Source organism: Stigmatopora nigra, chromosome 1 (genome assembly GCF_051989575.1).
Source record: "Stigmatopora nigra isolate UIUO_SnigA chromosome 1, RoL_Snig_1.1, whole genome shotgun sequence".
Classification (NCBI taxonomy): Eukaryota; Metazoa; Chordata; class Actinopteri; order Syngnathiformes; family Syngnathidae; genus Stigmatopora; species Stigmatopora nigra.
The window spans coordinates 5,087,272-5,110,971 of NC_135508.1; the positions used below are offsets into that span (position 1 = coordinate 5,087,272).

A 23,700-nucleotide genomic window follows, 5' to 3' on the forward strand; every position below is an offset into this window, starting at 1 on the left:
CTAACAGTGCCGTCACAATTGCTCCACCAACTGTGACGTATTAAATCACGTGACGGTCAGTAGAACCAAAATGGCCCCCGTCGTATTTTGACGTGTAATAGCTAGCTACTTTTCTTTTTCTTTTACTCTTGCCTGGATTGAAAAGCTGAGCCATTGTGAGACTTTTTAGACACTTTATATGTCACTAGTCGTCGGCTGGTTGTTTCCTCGTTTTTATCATCGACAAAATCGAGACTGACATATATTATTTGAACGATTTGGACTATGAATTTCTAGTTCAGATTGAGGCTAGCTAGCAGGCTCTGGCTGGCTTCTAGTGCAGTAGTTCAAATTGAGATTGCTGTTTTCAAACCTTCAACTGTGATGGAGGAATTGAGCGCAGACGAGGTAAGAAATACGTCTTAATAATCATCCCACGTATGGCTCGACTTCATCTTGTCTTTTTGTTGTCGTTGTTATGGAAATTAGATCTATATATAGTTCATTTGCCTCAGAAGGATTTAGCAGCAAGCTTCGTGCTATCCGTAGCTAACAAGCAACATTTGGGATAATTGGAGAAAGGAATCCGAGACAAAACCTTATATTCATCTTGACAGAATCAAATAAAAGTGCGTGCTTATCATTGTGAATAAAATTCGTGTTTATTAATGCGATAGTACATATTTATTGTGAACAAACTGCGTCTGTCATTGCTTGCCTGATAACTACACGGACGCAAACCTATGCTTAAATCGTAAATAGAAATAATCCTTGCGTTATTGACGTAATTGGAGAAAATATAAATATATAGTTATTGTGAAGATTGGCAACTTAACTGTTATCCTTTTTTATATATATTTTTTTCATTCGTAGCCTGTTTCATGTTAGCCGAAATTGCTAACCTTGTTTTGCTAATGGAACCCGAGACGGGAATTTTCCCCCATCTGAAAACAAAACATTTAGTAAATAATATAGTGTATTTTATATGATGCCAATAGATTTTGTTGTCGAATAATTTTCAGTTTTCTATTTATTTAGATATCAACCATCCTGTAGTATTGTAGCATATTATGCGTTCAAAAATAAATAAACTAATAGATTCTTTCATGTATTTAAATGAGATCAAAGAATGACTTATTAGGAACATCAACTGTGAACAGCTGGGACAGAACTGTGTTAACATTTCTATTCATCTTTTTTTATCATTTTTTTTTTAAAATTCATTCCAGATTCGCAGAAGGCGATTGGCACGACTAGCAGGGGGACAGACCTCACAACCCAACACCCCTCTCAGCACCCCTCTAACATCCCCACAGAGAGAAACTCCACCGGGACCTATCCCTGGACCCTCAGCTGCTTCACTTCACCCTTTGCCACCAGCTGCCTCTCAATCTTTAGGGCTCAATGCGCACAGTGGTACCCCAGCCACATCTCCCATTGGCACTATTGGTAATGTTACACCCCGCAATTTCATACTTTTATAACACAGTGATGAAATACAGTGTTCCCTCGCTACTTCGCGCTTCAGCTATCGCGGACTCGGAGCTTCGCAGAATTCTTTTCAGGGAAAAAATAAATAAAAAATTTAAAGATATTAAATTAAAATTAGAAAGTACATCATTTTACAAGAGATGGAAACAAAATATTCAATAAGAATTAGTAGTTGCATCAAAAAAAGGCCAAAGAAATGGTCAATAACATGGTGAGAGTTCAGGAATCGCATTGATGACGTCATGGCTGTTCTAGGCGCATCTTCACGGCCCAAAAAAAAAACAATGTTCACAACTCCCAATAACGACGTTTCTTACGTGCAAAAAAACTGCAGAAGATCCTCCATCCGGACTACCATGATGTTTTTGCTTGGTGGTGCTTTTGTGCACGTGTTACACGTATCTTTAAGCATTTTTGAAGGGGCACGCCTACTTCGCGGAAACGCAGCTATTGCGGGGGGTCCCGGTCCTTATTAGCCGCGATAAGCGAGGGAACACTGTAATCACAACAGTGATTAGTTGTTGTCCTCAATCCAACTTTTACTGTAATGAGGAAAATCTCCAAGCTATGTGCTCTGAGGCATCAACAATCGAATACCGATACACACTTTAACATGTAATACAGGGGTAGGGAACCTATGGCTCGGGAGCCACATGCGGCTCTCTTGATGAGTGCATTAGGCTCTTTGCTAACCTGTGAGCTAAAATATGGAAACCGCTGGTGACAGAACTGAGATACTACATCTAGTAATGCTTTAATCTTCATTTTTTTTCCGCTGTAGATTCTTCTGGAATGCATCCTCTCGTTTGATTGGCAACAGCATGAGAATCTTTTAAAAATATATTTTTTTTCCACTTTAAAAGTGGTGAAATTACAAAAAAAATTGAAAAGGCACTCGTACATGTATGTATTTTGACTTTTAAATTCGTAGTATGGCTCACAAAGAATAACATTTGAAAATATGAATTGTTTCTTCGTTAAAAAGGTTTCCAACCCCTAATGTAATACTTGCTATTTGGATCCAGGCATCAATAATCGAACGCCGATAAACATCCAATCCAAAACTAGTTGTCATCCCCAACATGCAATCGTTAATAACTTAAACACTTTAGCATGTCACAGTAAGAAATAAAGGGAGTTTAGGTTTGTGATATCTTGCTTGGAATATTTGCTCCATTATCTTTAGTCTGCTCACGTTTTTTTTCTTTTCTTCAAGGTGTGGTTTATGGCAGTCAAAGTAGTGAAGGTGTGAGCTCTCTTTCCAGCTCCCCTTCCAACAGTCTTGAGACTCAATCCCAGAGTTTGTCCCGTTCACAAAGCATGGATATTGACACGGCAACTTGCGAAAAAAGGTATTTGTATTTTTTGATTTGCACTTAAAAAAATAGTGCTCACTGGGTCATTTAGTTTTCAAGAGTTACATTGACAATGTGTCTGTGGTTCATTCTAGCCTATCTCAAGTGGATGTGGACTCAGGAATCGAGAACATGGAGGTGGAAGACAGTGACCGCAGGGACAAGAGTTTGACCGAAAAAGTATATATATATATTTTTTTTTTCTAACAAAGGTTTTGACTTTGTTTCAGCAATGTAATTAATATCCACCTAAATATGTTCTGACACTCCTCGCTGTTATGAACATGCCTTGCATGAAAGTACATGTAAAAGCAGTGACCGGACATTTGGTCGCCGGTCTTTTGGTTGCTTTTGGTCACCGGTCAAATGATGACAGAGAGTTTACTGTTGAAACCAGCTCTCAACATTATATTCATGAGAGAGAATTTAATATCTAAGTACTGTTTAATATCCAAGTACTGTTGAACAGCTCTCAAAATTATATTCATGAGTGTTTTTAATATCTAAATATCTACTGTTTTCAACAGTACTTGGATATTAAACAGTACTTAGATATTAAACTCTCTCTCATGAATATCCTTTTGAGAGCTGGTTTCAACAGTAAACTCTCTGTCACCATTGGACCGGCGACCAAAAGGGGCCAAAAGACCGGCGACCAAACGTCCGAGTACCAAACAAGCTTCCATGGTTAAATTCCTACCAGTTTAAAATGATTTTGTAGTTCACAATCAACTCAAACTGGCATTTTCTGTTTCTCTACCTGATTTAAAACCGAAAGTTGCCTTTTTTTTTTACCTTTTTATTTTTATTTTTGACCTGGTCCTCTTTTTCTTTGCCCATTGATTTTAAATCAATAGTTTTACTTTCGCAAGACTCCCCGTTTTATTAATATAAATGCCTATTGTTTCTTGTGTATATAATGGTCAAATGGAAATGAATCTTCACCTGTAGGAAACCTCTACAAACTCGGATGTCTCAGAAGACCAGGCTCAACAGCTCATTTGTAAGATCCTTCGCGTTTCATGGAAAGAGCAGCATAGAGATGTCATCTTCCTCCCGTCGCTGGCGGCTGAATTCCAATGCAACCTTAAAGATGGTATGTTAGCAATATTTGGCCATTACAGTGTTCCCTCAGTTATCGCGGTTAATGGGGACCGGGACCACCCGCGATAAGTGAATTTCCGCGAAGTAGGGATTCCCCTTCAAAAATGCTTAATTTGAATGTAATTTAAAAAAAAAGTTTTTTAATATTTATCTTTATTTTTTTAAATGTACCCCCTGTATACAGTACACCATATAGAATACGGGTAGAGAGAGTGGAATTCATGTTATAACAAAAAAAAAATGTTTCAATGTAATATTTGTATTATTATTATTATTTTTCCAAAAAAAATCCGCTAAGCTCTGAGTCCGCGGTAGCTGAACCGCGAAGTAGCGAGGGAACACTGTACTTATTACTGAACAATTAACCTTTTATGAAAATTTGAGGCCCATTGTCTTTATCTTCCAACAAGCTATTGTTAAGTCTTAGATCTAAAAATTTTAAACTCCAATTCTCTCTTCTACAGTATACTCTGATCCCAAAGACCTAATCAGCCAGATCCTGATGGAGGTCCTAATGATGTCCACCCAGTCGCCTGTCCAAAACCCCTTCGCCAGCTTGACTGCCACCTCGCAGCCATTTGCAGCAGCCAAATCTCCAGATCGCCACTTGACATTGGTACAGCCTTCCAGCCAAGGTGGCAGCCCAATGGGCCCCGGTGCAGGGTCTTTTGGATCCAGCTCTCTGTCAAGGCAAGTAACAAAATCCAATATTTCTTGCGTTTTTTCAACATCACCATTCATACCAAATGTTCTTCTCCAATCTTTGTCATCAACCTGGAATTGATGAAGCATTCCTAGTTTCGTATTGTTTCTTCTAAACCAGGGGTGTCAAACTCCCTTTGGTCTGCGGGCCGAATACTGCTTAATTTGAGATCAAGCGGGCCGGAGCAGTAAACTCATTGCAAAATTACATAGAACTAACAATAAGCCCACTTTTTTCTTTTGTATTAGTCACTAATACTAATAATTAGTGCAAAGAATGAGTAAATTATCAAAATATTTATTAGCAGAATTTTCCTTTTACATTATGAACAATATATTATGAACAAGAGTATAACATAAGAACATAAATAAATGTCAATTCATGTTATCTGCACGTACTAAAACACTGCGCCCCCTAGCGGATAATACAAGAACTACACATTTTTAAAGAAAATTCATATTTTTTTATACAATGCAGCTTTATTCCCCCGGGCCGTACCAAACCACCAGACGGGCCGGATCCGGCCCGCGGGCAGTATGTTTGACACCCCTGTTCTAAACCTTATCGCAGTTATCATGTGATCAATATTGTCCACAGCCTGTATGGGTGTGGTAGCCCTCACCCAATGAGTCTGGATGCAGCCACATGGACCTCATCAAATATCTCCAAACCTCCATCTTCCTCTGTCTCTTCTGCTCCCCCTACTCCACATTCTTTTGTTCCACCCAGCCCACCTCTGACAACCATTCCCCAAAGACAGTCCCTCAACCCACCTTCTGCACCCATGGCTATCTCTCAGCGCTATCGCCCTTACACTGTTTCATATCCCTGGGGAGCTCCATCCCCATCTAGTCCAGGACAAAGATCCCTTAGTTTTTTTTCACCCTCCCCTAGCCCAGCAGGCCCTACTGTACCTCCCAATACACCAATTCCTATGCCATCATCTAGTACCCTCTCCTCGAGTTCCCTCACTATGGTTCCTCCTTCTCCAAGAACAAATCCCAGACAAGCTGTCTTTGCGTCCAGGATTCCACCTTCTAGGTATCCTACTATTACATTTGCATGTTTGTGTGTGTTTGGTTCACACACAAGCCGGCCAATTAACCTTTTTTATGGGGTAATCTTTAGAATGGACCAGAGAATAACTTTTTATAGGTTTGATTTGATTGGTAGTTATTGTCACTTAAGATAGTGAAGAGATAAGGGAATAGTTAAACGTGGATGGGTATATTACGTTTTTTGGTTGAATGAATCTTGTCTTGACACGTGTGGTCGAATAGAATCTTAAAAGTTTTGCTGGTTTAAGGACCCTACAATAACAAACCTGCGCTTTAGTTTTATGCCTAATGTTCAAAAAGGGCTTTTTTAAGGAAATTATAGATATTATAGAGATTTTAAAGAGAAAAACATCGAAAAGGATTGAAAAACACAATCACAGTATAATTTGACAAAAAAACATTTCACATGCTTAGTTAATTGACTGTTTATATAAGTAAAAAAAAAAAAAAAAACTAATGGCCTTGAAAATAACTAAGATAATATAAGAGAATAACTAAGATTTGCTAAACATACTTTCTTGGGTCGGCATTGATGTAAATTTTTTTTCATACTCATAAAAAGTAACGTCTCCTTCCAGAAGCTTTACTGGTTTGAGCAATGATTTTTTTTCTGACAAAATTCAAAGCTACAGGCAAATTTACGACACTGTTGCACCCATCTTATGTCCCTATAGTATTTCAATAATGCTAGTATTCACTTCTCATCATTCCCTTCTCATCGCTTGTTCATTAGTCCCTTAGTCTTCCAATCGCAACCTCACTCCTGTTCTTTTCCTTGTCATGTTAGTCCCGTGTCCCTCCTGTTTGCCCTTTCTGACATATCTCAGGACAGCAGCGGTGAAGAATCAGACGAGGAAGTGGAGGATTTTGCTCAGGTTCAGTTTGGGTCCAGGTACACCAATGCATGGTGTGTGTGTGTGTGTGTTTATTTGTGTGTGCCAGCTTGCTCAGAAAAGGCCTGCTGCATGGCACCAGTGGGCCTTCCACTAACCAAGCACAAACACGATGTGGAAGAGTAGTGAAGGGGGAATAGTACAACTTTTTTTCTCTTATTGCAGAATTTAACTTTTTATGAACGGTGTACATTTTTTGGAGAACATCAAAGTTTAGTTTGATAGGTTTATGCTTTTAACTTGATTCATTTTGCAAATCAGCATGGTGGGACACGTGTTAATTACCGTATTTTCACGACTATAAGGCACACCCTCAATGAATGACATTTTTTTTCCATATATAAGGCGCACTGTCTATTTTGGAGAAAATTTAAGACTTTTAAGTGCGCCTTATAGTCGTGAAAATACGGTAACTGCTATTGACTTCCAGGTATGAAGCACTCGCTACACAGTCACCTCTAGAGCCAGCCATTGTTGATGTTTTGGATTTTTTTTTATAAAATATTGCAGTGGGGGAGGAGCTATATGATGGAAGATTCTGTAAACTAAGATGGCATCTGCATATTTAACAGTATTGTTTCAGTTCAGGCGTTTGTGTTTTTTTTAATATCCGACAGTGGTGGTTTTTCGTTTTTGGTTTTCAGTTTGTTCCATATATAAGGCGCACTGGATTATAAGGCGTACTGTCTATTTTGGAGAAAATTTAAGACTTTTAAGTGCGCCTTATAGTCGTGAAAATACGGTACATTTTGTTTCACAGTTCTGATGTCCACAGTTAGAATCTTGGCATTAATCTGTGGTTTTGGCATGTTCTTCCCTAGTGTTTGGTACACGGTTCCTTTTACCCAAAGACAGTTGACTTTAACTAGATCTCACCAGCTTTAATATAATTATAAAACAATACAGGGGAACATCTGATTCAATTAAGGACATTTAATTAAATTGGCATATCTGATGATATTCTTGCAAGAGGGAATAGATTCTGAAATCGTCCTCGTCACAAATGATTCTGGGAAGCGGCAATTTCGCCTGCCCATTTAAGGCCACAAATCAGTACAATTACAAGGTTATTGATTAATACAATTGCGTAAGCAAAAACAACAGCTGTAACAATCATCGTATATCAAGTATTCAATAATAACAATTAAGGTCGGAACTCAAAAACAACTCCGTTGGAAATTAAACAAACAAGCCACCATTCGGCAAAAAAATTCCATATTTAAGCGAAAAGAGAGTTACGATTTACGACAATATGCGAGTAATCACCAAGGTTGTTGGATAGCGATCACGTTGCATAAGCATCTTCTTAAGCGTCCTTCTAGGTCTGCATTCTGGGGTAAAGGTCAGTTCTATCTTCCAGTAAACAGTCATTGGAACGAGGACTCACTGGCATGTTTTAAAATTGAAGAAGCATCCAAAAATGATTAAATGCACACGTATATAAAAGTATTATAGAATTAATCCAACACTGGTGCCTCAAATCCAGAATTCATTATTTACCACTACTAGCCGAAATGGCCTCTTTTGGACTTGAAATGTTATAATGTGTCGTCTGTTTTGCTCTGTTTGTTATATCACAATGCGATGCCTTTTTTCTACTGGATAACAAAAGCTAAATGTTTGTACCTTGTGATGGTTTATTCAGTGCTTTGAAGCTGCTGACATACACAGGTTGTGCTTTAGCAGCTGATCACTAATGCCCTATTCATAAGCAATTGAAATCTCCTTACAAACTTAATAATAGCAGTTTTTTACTGATTGTTTTCTTTTGAAAAGCCACATGCTGTAATGCAGCCACTAATACCTTAAGTGTGTTTCTTCCAGGACCGGTGCTAGTGAGCTGATGCTTATTTGAGGCTAATAGCACATCTTCAGCAGTGTCGATTTCATAATTCATAATGTATCATGTTGTTTATTTCTTCCTTTCCTCTGTTTTGGTTTTTCTAGTCATGGTGCATGTGGAGGGCCGGTGTCTTGTAATATGGCGAGTGACCGCTTCACCATTGAGCCATGCAAAGAGACTGAGATGCTGAACTACCTCATTGAGCGCTTCGACAGTGTTGGTATGGAGGAGAGGAAAGCTCCCAAGGTATTTTGGATTGACAAATTAGACCAGGGGTGGGCAAACTTTTCGGCCCGGGGGACACAGTGACTTTAAAAATTTGACAGATGGGCCGGGTCAGCACAAGATACGATAACATATAAAAACGTACATCTGTTAACAGTACATATGAAACATAAATTGAACAAAAGGCTAATGTATTAACATACTCATCACTCATCATTAAAGTACAAAGTAAAGTAAAAAGGAATGTGTTAAGTAATATAAAAATGTTAATTAAAAAAATAAAGAAGGGCTGTAAAACACGAAAAGCAAATAAGAGTGGGCAGAGCTACTGCCACTGGCTTCCGTGCGACGGCGCCATTTTGGGGAAAAAAATTGTTTGGACAACGTTAGCGGGCCGGATTAAAAAGCCTAATGTGGCCCACGGGCCATAGTTTGCACTTGTCGTAATTAGACCAATAGCCTGTTCAACTGTCAGATTTCCTCCCTCTTCAATCCTTTCAGTGTGATTTTAAGAAATCCATTTCTATTATTTCAATTGTACTTTTCTTTTTTTTTTTTTTACCTCCTCAGGTATGTAACCAACCAAACGTCAGCCAGCTTCTTAGCAACATTCGCTCTCAGTGCATCTCTCACGTTGCCCTGGTTCTGCAAGGCACTCTGACCCAACCTCGGTAAGACTGCTTAGATTGCTTTATGTCGTCATGCCACAATTTTTAACTTTGAGAGGCTTTGCCCATTGCCAAATATCTTACCACAGACAATTTGAGATTATGCGTATGACTGCTACACCAAAAGAAACCTTTCATATGTCACAAATTAAGAGGACCTTTTGTCCCTTTTTTAGCCCCCGTCTGTCTCACTCTTTCCAAAGTGAGTTCTCTTTGGCCTTTGGAGAGGACACCCGCTAAACATTTATACAACAATGCTTTGTCTGTTTGTTTGTGCCAAACACAGGAGCCCTCTTCAGCATTCTCTGCTGGTACCTTACATGCTGTGCCGGAACCTCCCATATGGCTTTATCCAAGAACTAGTCCGCATTACCCACCAGGAAGAGGAAGTATTCAGACAGGTGTCACACTTAATTATATAGTCTATAATTGAATGCTGCAGAAACACAAATTTATTTCTGTGAAGTACAGTTACATTTTTCATTTTTTCACAAGTTTACTCCCATCTTTCCTAGATCTTCATTCCTATCCTCCATGGGCTGGCTCTTGCGGTGAAAGAATGTTCCCTTGATAGCGACAATTATAAATTCCCCTTAATGGTGAGATTTTGATGCTTTTAGTCTATTTATACATGTGAAAATCTGAACTAGCTTGATAAACATACCTTAGTTAAAAAGTCTGGTGTCAAAGTGGCGGCTGCGGGCCAAATATGGCCCACTGCATCATTTTTTGTGGCCCGGGAGAGTTTATTATTATTCCTGAATTTCTGTTTTAGGATCAAATTCAAATGAAGAGGATATATGTATATTAAATTTCCTGATTTTCCCACTTTTAAATCAATAATTGCAATTTTTCAGTTTTTAGTTCAAAAATAATTTTGTAAATTTTAAAAAAATATATAAAAAGCTAAAATAAACATTGTTTTAGATCTATAAAAAAACTCACAGCATCACTGAATGGCCAAACTTTGAATGACCGGTGTTACTTACCCATTTCAATATGACCTGAAATGTATTGTCTATTCCTTCATGTTGTGCCATGTAACAATATTGAACTCTTTGGTGAATCAAATGTGTAATATGCATTTGTTTCCATATTTTCCTATTTTTCCAGGCATTGGCTGAGCTATGTGAAATCAAATTTGGAAAGTCACACCCTGTGTGCAGTTTGGTGAGTGTAAAACTAAATGTGGATGACCTATGATTATGCCCTTATTGCTCAGACTGTTCTATTCTTGTATTGGTAAGGTCAATGGGTCTAAAATGTTTCGATCAGTGGAATGATCACACTGGAAACCCTTATCTCTTTATCCCAGCATTACTGTTGTTACTTTTAATCAGGAACATTATTTCTCTAAAGGTGTATGTGCTCATAGCTGCTGTTCTTTTCGTGACCGGGCGTTTGGTCGCCGGTCTTTTGGTCCCTTTTGGCCGCTGGTCAGATGTACTTAAACAGTACTTAAATATTAAACTCTCTCATGAATATAATTTTGAGAGTTGGTTTCAACAGTACACTTTCTGTCACCATTTGACCGGCGGCCAAAAGACCGGCGGCCAAAAGACCGGCGGCCAAAAGACCGGCGGCCAAAAGACCGGCGGCCAAAAGACCGGCGGCCAAAAGACCGGCGGCCAAAAGACCGGCGGCCAAAAGACCGGCGGCCAAAAGACCGGCGGCCAAAAGACCGGCGGCCAAAAGACCGGCGGCCAAACGTCCGGCGACCAAACGTCCGAGCACCGTTTTTAAAATAATATATAATTTGGGATATTTCAAAGAGTGAATAAAAACTAAAACCCTGTCCACAGCTAACGTCTCTTCAGCTGTGGTGTCCTAAACCCTTGAGCCCTGGATGTGGCAGAGAGATCCAAAGGCTGTCCTACCTTGGTGCTTTCTTCAGTCTTTCTGTATTTTCTGAAGATGATGTGAGTACTACATTCAACCGATTTTTTTCCTCATTTTCATTGCTTGGCCTTGTTTTGTACTTATGCCTACAATGCATTTGCGTAAAATGCTCTATTGCCGCATGAAAATAAAATAAATGCAAAAAAATACCCACACATTTAATGTCTCAATGCGTTTTCTCTAGGCCAAGGTAGGAGATAAGTACTTCTCTGGACCAGCAATCACCACGGAAAACACGAGAGTCGTTAGTCAATCGTTGCAGCACTACTTGGAGTCAGCAAGGGTGAGATTCTGTATAGATTAGCTCTTATTTCCCAGATTACTTGTTTTTTTACATCCTTCTTATAATTATTTTCAGGGTGACCTATTCAAAATCCTTCACAACATCCTTCTAAACGGAGAGACTCGGGACTCAGCCCTAAATTACATGGCAGCTTTAGTTAACTACAATGTGAAGAAAGCTCAAATGCAGGTGAGTGTCATTGTTATTGGTTATTTTTCCCCAATTATTGTTGTTACAGACAATTGATTAGACCAGGGGTAGGGAACCTATGGCTCGGGAGCCATATGTGGCTCTTTTTTATGGGTGTATATACCTCGGGAGCCGTATGTGGCTCTTTTCTATGGGTGTATATGGCTCGGGAGCCATATGTGGCTCTTTTTTATGGGTGTATATGGCTCAGGAGCCATATGTCGCTCTTTTTTATGGGTGTTAATGGCTTGGGAGCCATATGTGGCTCTTTTTTATGGGTGTATATGGCTCTCCGCGAACCTGTGTGGTAAAATATGGGTACCACAGGTGAGAGACCTAAGTCGTGAATGCACCAATGGGAGCGCTGTGGTGCCAAAACTATCTCTAGCGCCTTTTTAAATCATAAATTTTCTTCATTAGACTCTTCTGAACGCATTCTCTCATTGATACTCATTGATTAGCGACAGTAAAATAATGTTCTCAAAAGAATTCAGACTTTTTTTTACTTACAAAGTGGTGAAATGAATAATAAATGCTCACATTTTCATGTATTTTTACTTTTAAATTCTGAGTATGGCTCTCAAGGAATAAAATATCAATCAATCAAAAAGGTTCCCGACCCCTGGATTAGACTATGACATCCAATACAAAGTCAATCATATTTTCTCCATTGTCAAAGATGAAATGAAACAATCTATTAATTTAAAAGTTGGAAACATTGAAGTTATCAAATGTATTTTATTCATACTGCTGTTGTTCATATAGGTGGTATAAAACCACCAAGCATCAGTGTATCATTATTTAAGTTAGCATGTATGTTTACACAATTTTGGACCACAATAGTAAAAATAGAGGTAAGTGAGGCCCTCTCACATACTATTCAAATTGAAATTAATTTGTTCACACTTCTCTTCCCTAGACTGATGACAAGCTGGTGTCGACAGATGGTTTCATGCTCAACTTCTTGTCAGTGCTGCAGCAACTCAGCATGAAAATCAAGTTGGAGACTGTTGATCCCTTCTATATTTTTCACCCCCGTTGTCGCCTCGCCGTCAGTCCGGAAGAGACGAGGCTGAAGGCCACAATGGAGGAGCTCAAGAGCTGGCTGTCTGACCTACGTGAGTCATAGTTCCTTGAATGGAGTAGATTCCATTCAATTACAGATACACTTGACAGCTCTCATTGTATTGTGAACATTTCCTTGAAGCTGACAACAACAAAAACAGACCATTCGTATTTCAGTGAATTGAATGATGAAGCTGTGCTAATTGTTGTCGAGCCTTACATTTCCTAGTTTTGGTGGCTACTAAAAATATGTAGTGCACAGTCCTTATTGCATTGCATAGCGTGACCGGACGTTTGGTCGCCGGTCTTTTGGTCGCTTTTGGTCACCGGTCAAATGGTGACAGAGAGTTTACTGTTGAAACTAGCTCTCAAAATTATATTCATGAGAGTTTAATATCTAAATACTGATTATTATCTAAGTACTGTTGAAAGCAGCTTTCAAAATTATATTCATGAGAGTTTAATATCTAAATATCTACTGTTTTCAACAGTACTAATTAAACTATCTCTCTTAGATATTAAACTCTCTCTCTCATGAATATAATTTTGAGAGCTGGCTTCAACAGTAAACTCTCTGTCACCATTTGACCGGCGACCAAAAGACCAGCGACCAAAAGGGACCAAAAGACCGGCGACCAAACGTCCGAGCACCATGTATAGTGTAAGCTTTTCTAATTTTAAGTCATAAGATGTAAGACGTAAGCTTTGTCAGTCATTTGAAATGGTTTAGCTTCCTCAAGGTCAGACAGTGAACCGCAAAGAGTCCGCTTCCATGCATAATTAAATGTGTTTGTCTGCGTTCTATTCCTATAGATGAAGACTCGACCAAATTCTCTGAGCCCAAGTTCCCCACAGAGTGTTTCTTCTTGACCTTGCATGCTCACCATTTGTCAATCCTGCCCGGATGTAGACGCTACATCCGTAGGTTGCGGGCCATCCGGGAACTCAACAGGTACATTGATGCATGTTTGCTGTCATGGTGTTAGTGTTATGGTTTTAACAGTATTCTGTACATTGTGCCTTATTAGGACTGTGGAAGAGCTGAAAAACAGTGAAGCCCAATGGAAGGATTCTCCCCTTGCCAGTCGCCACAGAGAGATGCTCAAGCGTTGCAAAACCCAGCTGAAGGTTTGCATTTTGACTTGGAGAGTCAGTCTCTCTGTGGTTTTTGACCATGTTTGGGACACATTAACATGATTTTTGTAACTAGCAAATATGTATGCATATAAATAGTAAGTGCTGAAACATACAGTACTGCATAACCTTGTACATTAACACGAAAGAGATCTTTTATTTTAACCAGAAACTGGTTCGAAAAAAAGGTATATCACTGTTGTCAAAGTGGCGGCCCGGGGGCCGAATTTGGCCTGCTGCATCATTTTATGTGGCCCGGGAGAGTAAATCATGATTGCCGACTTTCTGTTTTAGGATCAAATTCAAATTAAGAGTATAGATGTATATTACATTTTCTGATTTTCCCCCCTTTTAAATCAATAATTTTGATTTTTTAATCAATTCAGAAACTGGTTCGAGCCAAAGCTTGCGCTGACGTTGGTCTTCTGGATGAAAACATGCTCCGCAGATGTCTTCAGTTCTACAGCACAGTAATTCAGCTCATTCTTCGTATGGTGGATCCTGCTTACCCAAAGTATGTTTCTTGGCTGTAACTGATGTAGCATCATGCTCTCGCACATGAAATTTAAATTACCGTATTTTCACGACTATAAGGCGCAATGCATTTTAAGGCGCACCGTCAATGAATGACATTTTTTCCATATATAAGGTGCACTGTATTATAAGACGCCCTGCCTATTTTGGAGAAAATGTAATACTTTTAAGTGCGCCTTATAGTCGTGAAAATATGGTAAGTTGACTATTTCTCTGAGTTTACACCTGTCATTTGTCACAGCATCACCCTGCCATTGAATCCCGAGATCCCCAAGAGCTTTGCTGCGCTCCCGGAGTTCTATATTGAAGATGTGGCCGAGTTTTTACTTTTCGTCGTGCAGTAAGTTCACAGTTCGTTTTTTTCCCTTTTTAATGTCTAAGGGGCAATCCTGGGAATTTTATTGGACGGATAGTTCTGTCATTAAGTTGGACTCAGAGACTCGAGACTGCTTTAAAAGTTTTGGAGGGCAACTGAGGGACACTTGTTACCTACTGTTGCCAACAAAGCCTAAATAAACTAAAGCCTACTCCTATTTCTGCTCTTTGTCAGTCCAATGCATGTATTTTTGATCGTGTTGGGTGACGTATCACTGATACGTCACTCAACATGATAATAAATAAATTATATCTATATCTATATATATAAAACATTCAATATGTGTAAAGTGTATAGATTCGAATCACTGATGCAGCAGCTGTGATTCATATCTATACACTTTACACTTATAGAATGTTATAAAAAAAAAAAATATGACACACTATGACCCAGTCCCAGTTATTTTGGAATATTTTGCAACCCAAACAAATTCTAAATAACCATTTGCTTGCTAAAAGCAATCATTTGACTTTAAACATTGTCTTTGTTGTGTTTAATGGTACTTCATCAGAACTAGGGATCTATTGAAGAATAACTACTGTCTTTCACTTCTTGCAGGTATTCTCCCCAGGTTTTATATGAACCTTGTGTGCAAGACATAGTCACCTTTTTGGTGGTTTTCATCTGCAGTCAGAATTACATCAGGAATCCATACCTTATTGCCAAGTTGGTGGAAGTTCTGTTTGTCACAAATCCTGCTGTGCAGCCTCGTACTCAGCGCTTCTCTGAAATGATGGAGAACCACCCGTTGTCCATTAATCAGCTAGTGCCCGCCCTCATGAAGTTCTATACTGGTGACCACTTCTCACTTTTTTTACTGCAAAATCCAATCAATTAGTATTCTAAATGTCTTAAGAAAATATACAGAAATGCTGTTTATCCACATACATTGTTTGATCCTGACTCCTCTTTCTTTGTTTCCCATGGCTAGATGTTGAGCATACGGGTGCCACCAGTGAGTTCTATGATAAATTCACAATAAGGTACCATATCAGCACCATCTTTAAAAGCCTATGGCAAAATATTGCCCACCATGGCACTTTCATGGAAGAGTTTAAGTGAGTTGAATTGCAAGGACTACTCATGGCTTCTAATACAAGAGAAGATTGTACTCATTTCTTTTGTTTTGTTCGTGTTCTCTTCCCTTTAGTGCTGGTAAACAGTTTGTTCGCTACATCAACATGTTGATCAATGACACCACCTTTTTGTTAGATGAGAGTCTTGAGTCTCTCAAGCGCATTCATGAAATTCAAGAAGAGATGAAGAATAAGGAGCAGTGGGATCAGCTTCCCAGGGTTTGTACTTGACTTTGTATTTACAGTGTTCCCTCGGTCATCGCGGTTAATGGGGACCGGGACCACCCGCAATAAGTGAATTTCCGCGAAGTAGGGATTCCCCTTCAAAAATGCTTAATTTGAATTTAATTTAAAAAAAAAAAACCTATATATATATTTTTTTTTACCCCCCTGTATACAGTACACCATATATAATACAGGTGGAGAGAGTGAAATTAATGTTCTAACAAAAAAAACTGTAAAATATGTTGTCTCAATGTAATATTTGTATTTTTATTTTTTTCCCCAAAAAATCTGCGAAGCTCTGAGTCTGCGGTGGCTGAGCCGCAAAGTAGCGAGGGAACACTGTAGTTTTAGCAAATTTCTTTTGCATGACTTTTTGTGTGTTTTAAAACTTTTCAACTACCATTTTTCAATGAAGTCTACCTGTTTCATTGACATTCACCTATAACTCACCCATTTGAAATGACTATTTGTGCTTACTCCTAACTTTGATCAGCAATTCAGTTTTACAATCATCTGTGTATTTTGTTATTGTTATTAAGGACCAGCAGCAGAGCCGCCAATCCCAGCTAACTCAAGATGAGCGGGTGTCACGCTCCTATCTGGCCTTGGCCACAGAGACAGTTGAAATGTTTCACATCCTCACCAAGCAGGTCCAAAAACCTTTCCTCAGGCCCGTGAGTACCCTTTACATCACTATATTGTATAATCTCACCAATACACTGTTATTTTGGTAAATATACTTAAAAGAAAGCTGGATTGTTGTGATGTTCTTGTAGGAGTTGGGGCCTCGTTTGGCAGCCATGCTGAACTTTAACCTACAGCAACTATGTGGGCCAAAGTGCCGGGACTTGAAGGTGGAGAATCCTGAAAAGTATGGATTTGAACCCAAGAAGCTCTTAGACCAGCTCACTGACATATACCTGCAGCTGGACTGCGCCCGCTTTGCTAAAGCAATTGCAGATGACCAGGTTGGAGGCTCTAAAATATTTTCAGTGAACTCTAGTGCAGGTTTTTGGTGAATAACTGTCATTGTGGTTTACTAGAAGTTGGGGAAGGTCATGCTACTGGAGTCCTAAGATATTGCAATGAAATATAGTTTACATCGTGATTATAGTTCAGGGGTGGGAAAACTTTTCGGGCCCGGGGTCCACATTGACTTTAAGAATTTGACAGATGGGCTGGGTAAGCACAAGATACGATAACATATAAAAAAGTGCATCCGTTAACAGTACATATGAAACATAAACAGAAAAATAGGACTAAAGTATTAACATACTCATCACTCATCATTAAAGTAAAAAGTACAAAGTAAAGTAAAAAGGAATGTATTAAGAAATATTAAAAATGTAATTTTAAAAAAGGATAGAGGGGCTGTAAAACACGAATAACAAATAAGAGTGGACAGAGCTGCTGCCACTGGCTTCCGCGTGACGACGCCATCTTGGAAAAAAATACATTATTTTGACAACATCGGCGGGCCCGATTAAATAGCCTAGTGGGCCGTATGTGGCCCGCGGGCCGTAGTTTGCCCATATCTGTTATAGTTCATAAAATGAAGGGACTTTTCAGCTAAATTCGGCAGGCCACTTTAGTTATGTAGCAATCATAAAACACAATGTAATTCACATTACTTTTAAATCCCCACTTCTCATGAATTAGATCCAACATGAAATTTGTTTAATGTTGTTCCAAGAATCTTGATTACAACCTTAGGCAACTCTAAATAGCTGGGTGACGACTGTAACACTCTAAGGATTGTATACACTATGTAGATTTAAAAAAAAGTTGCACTGTCACCTTCAGTAGGTACTTTTGTAATCAGTTCTTTTTTGATATGTCATTAGTTTCAACTTTGCAGAGTCAAACTGCTATATAAACATATTTTCATTGCGCAACTTCAATAATTGTGAATACCTGTGAATCTTAATTGTTGCTGTTTGAATAACTTAAATAATCAATAAATTAATGTCTTGACATTGCGACTTTAACTCTAAGCAAAAATAAGCCCACTTTTTTCCTTTGTATTAGTCATTAATACTAATAATTAGTGCAAAGAATGAGTAAATTATCAAAACGTTTATTAAAAGAATTTTCCTTTTACATTATGAACAATATATTATGAACAAGAGAATAACAGAAGAACATAAATAAATGTCAACTCATGTTCACTGCACGTACCAAAACACTGCGCCCCTAGCGGATAATACAAGAACTACACATTTAAAAGAAAATTCATATTTTTTTATACAATGCAGCTTTCTTCCCCGGGCCATACCAAACCACCAGACGGGCCGGATCCGGCCCGCGGGCCGTATGTTTGACACCACTGCTCTAAGCTCTTGTTTTAATGTTTGCTTCAATGCATTTTGCCATTTTGTTGATTTAGTGGGAATAGTATCATTTCTATTACAATTTTTGAATCTAAAACCTTTCGCTTGACATTCTTTGGCTTTGATTTTTATGTGTGTGTAGCGGTCGTACAGCCGAGAGCTCTTTGAGGAGGTCATCTCAAAGATGAGAAAGGCTGGCATCAAGTCCTCCATCGCCATTGAAAAATTTAAGCTGCTATCTGAGAAGGTGGAAGAAATAGTGGCAAAGAACTCCCAGTCGGAAATGGACTACAGTGACGCACCTGACGAGTTCAAAGGTCTGTATATACTGCTTTTGATTCTAAATTTGCCTGCTTTGCTTTCACTTCCCCCATGCTACGTTTAAATGTAAACTGATCCCTACTTATTTTTGCCTCAAGTTGGAATGTCTCATTAGAGCTACGTCTCTATCAGTGTCATGCAGTGTCACATTAGTGATGTGAATTTAATCTTGAGCACAGTTGACAATGTGTTCCAGTCATGTGACTTTTCTGCTGTTAATTTAAAATTAGTTTGTAAATAGTAGACGTTCGATCCATTGCCAATGGTAGCCAGTGAGTGAATGAAATAATTGATTGAACCTAAAATGCATGACTTTGGGATTTAGGAAGGCTGAGTACTCAAAGAAAAACAGGATAGTTCAGAGTGATTTTTACTATACAGATGCTCCCCTACCTACAAACTTACGAACAAACGGTACGTACGAAAGTGTCTGCAAATTGCATTTATGTCGAGGAAGAGGCAAGCCATTTGATTTGAAACCAAAGTGGCAATAGTTAAGAAGCTTGATGCATGTGAAAAAGTGGTGAGTGTTGCACGGGAATACAACTTGACTTGTTCGACCATCAGTACCATTTATAAATAGAAAGATCAAGCAGCAGGATCCAAATATTGAATGGTGCACAAAGTTTGCAATTTCAATTGAATGATGCCATACACTGCTACCGCATCATTTATGATGAAAAAAAGAAGAAAACTGTGAAATCGTCATTAGATAGCTTCTTTCGACCAGTTTCTAGTAAATCTCACTAATGTATGTATACAGTACTGTATGCATTCTCTCCATTTTATTAAATGTTTTTTTTTTCAGTACAAACCAATCCTGGTTACTTATACAAGCTTTAAACATACAAATGCACTTATATAAACCTTCAATATACTTATATAGGCCTTAAACATCAATTATAATACTAAATATAGCACTGAATAAACTTCAATTTGAACACTTTCAACTTATGAACACTTTCAACTTATGAACACTTTCAACTTATGAACACTTTCAACTTATGAACACTTTCAACTTATGAACACTTTCAACTTATGAACACTTTCAACTTATGAACACTTTCAACTTATGAACACTCAACTTATGAACACTCAACTTATGAACACTCAACTTATGAACACTTTCAACTTATGAACACTTTCAACTTATGAACACTTTCAACTTATGAACACACTCAACTTATGAACACTTTCAACTTATGAACACTTTCAACTTATGAATACTTTCAACTTATGAACACTTTCAACTTATGAACACTTTCAACTTATGAACAAGCTCTCGGAACCTAACTCATTTGTAAGTAGGGGAGCGTCTTTACAAGAAGACTGTGGCCTTGTGTTGAACTTAATTCCTCGCCAGTACTTGACTGTAACAGTTGGATTGGAGGCATTTGCAGGGGATTTGCCACACCATAAAGGTCATTTAGACAATTTGGACAGAGGCTATCCTATAACCACAGACTTATTATAATCTAAAAAAAGAATGTGGCCTACATTCCTTCTTTGATTTCTCGATAAGACTGTCATGGTCACCAGGACTGTGTCCCATAGGACACAGTTCTCATGTTTCTATGCTGTGAAAAAAAGCTTGTCAGTAACACTTGTTACATTTCAATTGTGGGACATTTTGGTTTTTATTTAGGTTTTCAGTTCTGTGATTGGTTCCTCGTTTCAGGTGCTTGTGTTTGATCCGTGCAAAGTGTTTTGTGACAATTTTTATTCTGTTTGGTTTGTTTTACAACATAACTGTAATTTCTCTACTAGATCCTTTGATGGACACACTGATGACGGATCCTGTGATGCTGCCTTCAGGGCACATCATGGACCGATCCATCATCCTTCGCCACCTGCTCAACTCGCCCACTGATCCTTTCAACCGGCAGCCGCTCACCGAGAGCATGCTGGAATCAAGTAAGCAAATTAGTTTCCACATTTTCTTTAAAAGAAGTAAAAGAAAATCGTGACCGGACGTTTGGTCGCCTGTCTTTTGGTCCTTTTTAAAATCGTGACCGGACGTTTGGTTGCCGGTCAAATGTACTTAGATATTAAACAGTACTTGGATATTAAACAGTAATTGGATATTAAACAGTACTTGGATATTAAACAGTACTTGGATATTAAACAGTACTTGGATATTAAACAGTACTTGGATCTTAAACAGTACTTGGATATTAAACAGTACTTGGATCTTAAACGGTACTTAGATATTACACTCTCTCTCTTAGATATTAAACTATCTCTCTCTCTCTCTCTTAGATATTAAACTCTCTCTTAGATATTAAACTATCTCTCTCTTAGATATTCAACTATCTCTCTCTTAGATATTAAACTATCTCTCTCTCTCTTAGATATTAAACTATCTCTCTCTTAGATATTCAACTGTCTCTCTATCTTAGATATTCAACTATCTCTCTCTCTCTTAGATATTAAACTCTCTCTCTTAGATATTAAACTCTCTCTCTCTCTTAGTTATTAAACTCTCTCTCTCTTAGATATTCAACTCTCTCTCTCTTAGATATTCAACTATCTCTCTCTCTTAGATATTCAACTATCTCTCTCTCTCTTAGATATTAAACTCTCTCGTGAATATAATTTTGAAAGCTGGCATCAACAGTAAACTCTCTGTCACCATTTGACCCGCGACCAAAAGACCGGCGACCAAACGTCCGAGCACCAGTAAAAGAGTATCCATTGAGAACTTAATACACAATGAACTCTACTTGTGAGTTTCTTATGTTACGAACAGCTGCTTACATATCTTAATGACTTCTGAAATAATTTCAGTTGGAAAAAAGTAGTTTTTGTTAGGGTTTTGAATAAAAAGATATATCTCTGTACCACTGTAATTGTGAAAATATATGGTAAAAAAGTATGCCTAATGATGTATTTATTTCTACAGTCCCTGAACTCAAGGAGAGGATCCACGCATGGATGAGAGAGAAACAAGGAGGAAAACCTTACTAAAGACTTGATGTCAACAACGCCTTTTCCAGCTCTCTATATTGAAAGCGTTTGGCCCAAAATTAACTGACTTCATTGTCACTGCTACCACCAATAAGCAACTTTTTAATTTTTGCCCTGTTTTCCCCCCCACCACAGGCCATTTAGAATGATAGATTAAAAAAAAGCATCATAATAAAGTTACAATTGAATTTTCTTTTGGTTTGTTTGCTTTGAGAATATATATGTATATCCAAAATATATACATATATGTATTTAACAATTAGGATGCACATAACAAATCTCCATCATACTGCATACGGTGACTTAAAATGAATATTTCCTTCTCGGTTCTTGTGTGTTTTGTAACAATGTGTACGTTGCCGTTAATAAACCCTTGTGACGCTTTTAGGGTAGTGGGTTGGAAACTTGTTGTTGTTATAAGCAAGACAATAGCAATGCCTAACTTACTGCATAGTGTGCAGTTTACTGGATTTCTAGGCAGATTTAAGGATGTAACTTAATCTAAAAATGTCTGGGTTTTTTGAGTGCAGTCAGCTGTGATAAGCATTGATGTACCAAAATATACTTTTAACTTGTTATTCATTTTTTTGGGGTTGAAATCCATTCTAGTCACATTTGACCTGATGACATTGAAAGACTGAATTGGCATATTTTTAGGGGTGTTTAGCTACTATTTCAGACCCCTTCAAACACCCCCCCAAGAACAAAATTCTTTGAAACAAGCAACTTGGTCTAGACAGGACAGAATGTAGCATGAGTTCCAGGAACCTTGAAACCGATTAACGTCATCTCTAGAGGTGGTCTTTGTTGACTATTACTGTACAGGAAAAGAACACCTTAACGTAACTCAAAACTGTTTTGGACGCTAGAATTTTGAACTGAAAATAAAAGAAATGCACACTATTTTTAATTTGTCAATGTTTCACCTCAATAACATTGTTATTCAGGACAACGATCTGTTCACTTCTGTTTTTATTCATTAAGATTTTATTAGGGGAGGCCCTGACTGGTTTGTATGTTGACCTCACAGTTCTGGGGTTGAAGGTTTGAGCCCACTTTGTGGCGCTTGCATTTTTCCCCTGGGCTCACATGGGTTTTTTTCTGGGTACTCCAGTTTCCTACCATATCCCCAAAACATGCAGTGTAGGCTGGTTGAAAACTCTAAATCGCCCCAGGTGTGAGTGTGAATGGTTGTCCATCCCCTTGTGCCCTGTAATTGGCTGGCCACAGATTCAGGGTTTACACCCGTCTGGGCCTGGAGTTGGCTGGGATACGCTCCAGCACCCCCTGTGACCCTGAATGAATGATTGTATTATCTTTCTGTAGGTCAAGGGTGTCAGACTTGGGTTGGTTCGCGGACTGCGTTAAAGTCAATTTAATTTCATGTGGGCCCAACCATTTTAGATATAATATTTAGATTTTTTTTAAATAAATGGATTAAAAGAACTGGATTAAAAGCCCCGAATATTCAGTTTTTTTATAGATCTAAAACAATGTAAATTTTAGCTATTTAAATATATGTTTTAGATTTAAAAAAAATATTTTTATAACTAAAAACATGGAAAAATGATTAAAAATTTACAATTATTGATTTAAAAGGAGGAAAATCAGGACATATAATATACATCTATACTCTTCATTTTAATAATGATCCTAAAACAGACAGTCGGCACTCATGATTTACTTTCCCGGGCCACATAAAATGATGCAGTGGGCCAGATTTGGCCCCAGGCCCGCCACTTTGACACATGTACTGTAGATGAAAAGTAGATTCTATGTATTCCATTACGCCTATGTATAATTTTATTTCATTTTTTTTAAAGCGAGACTGTAATTAAATAAAGTGCATGTTCAGTAGAAGGAGCTAGTACATTGCTGGGGAGGAGGCGAGCGATGTTAGGAAGAAATCCTGCAGTGTAGCGTCACAGTGAGGGAGAAAAAATAAGTCACGCCCATTTCCTATTCTCAGATGTTCATTGGCT

General features: G+C 38.3%; 1 protein-coding gene across 2 annotated transcripts; it reads left to right on the plus strand.

Annotated features, from left to right (window-relative positions):
- The first annotated feature begins 49 nt into the window (after positions 1-49).
- ube4b (ubiquitination factor E4B, UFD2 homolog (S. cerevisiae)) lies at positions 50-22,621 on the plus strand. Of its 2 annotated transcripts, XM_077721654.1 has the most exons (29): positions 50-387; positions 1,209-1,428; positions 2,687-2,822; positions 2,921-3,005; positions 3,777-3,921; positions 4,394-4,619; positions 5,230-5,673; positions 6,478-6,582; positions 8,531-8,672; positions 9,222-9,322; positions 9,606-9,720; positions 9,835-9,918; positions 10,433-10,489; positions 11,122-11,238; positions 11,403-11,501; positions 11,577-11,690; positions 12,610-12,808; positions 13,569-13,707; positions 13,784-13,883; positions 14,276-14,403; positions 14,665-14,763; positions 15,358-15,593; positions 15,731-15,857; positions 15,950-16,094; positions 16,640-16,774; positions 16,877-17,068; positions 18,573-18,747; positions 20,519-20,665; positions 21,654-22,621. In XM_077721654.1, the coding sequence occupies exons 1-29, from the start codon at positions 364-366 to the stop codon at positions 21,716-21,718; spliced, it is 4,101 nt and encodes a 1,366-aa protein (XP_077577780.1). In that variant the 5' UTR covers positions 50-363; the 3' UTR covers positions 21,719-22,621. The 2 variants fall into 2 exon arrangements, with proteins under 2 accessions (XP_077577780.1, XP_077577788.1); XM_077721662.1 differs by lacking the exons at positions 5,230-5,673; positions 6,478-6,582 and having other exon boundaries at positions 51-387.
- The last annotated feature ends 1,079 nt before the right edge of the window (positions 22,622-23,700 follow it).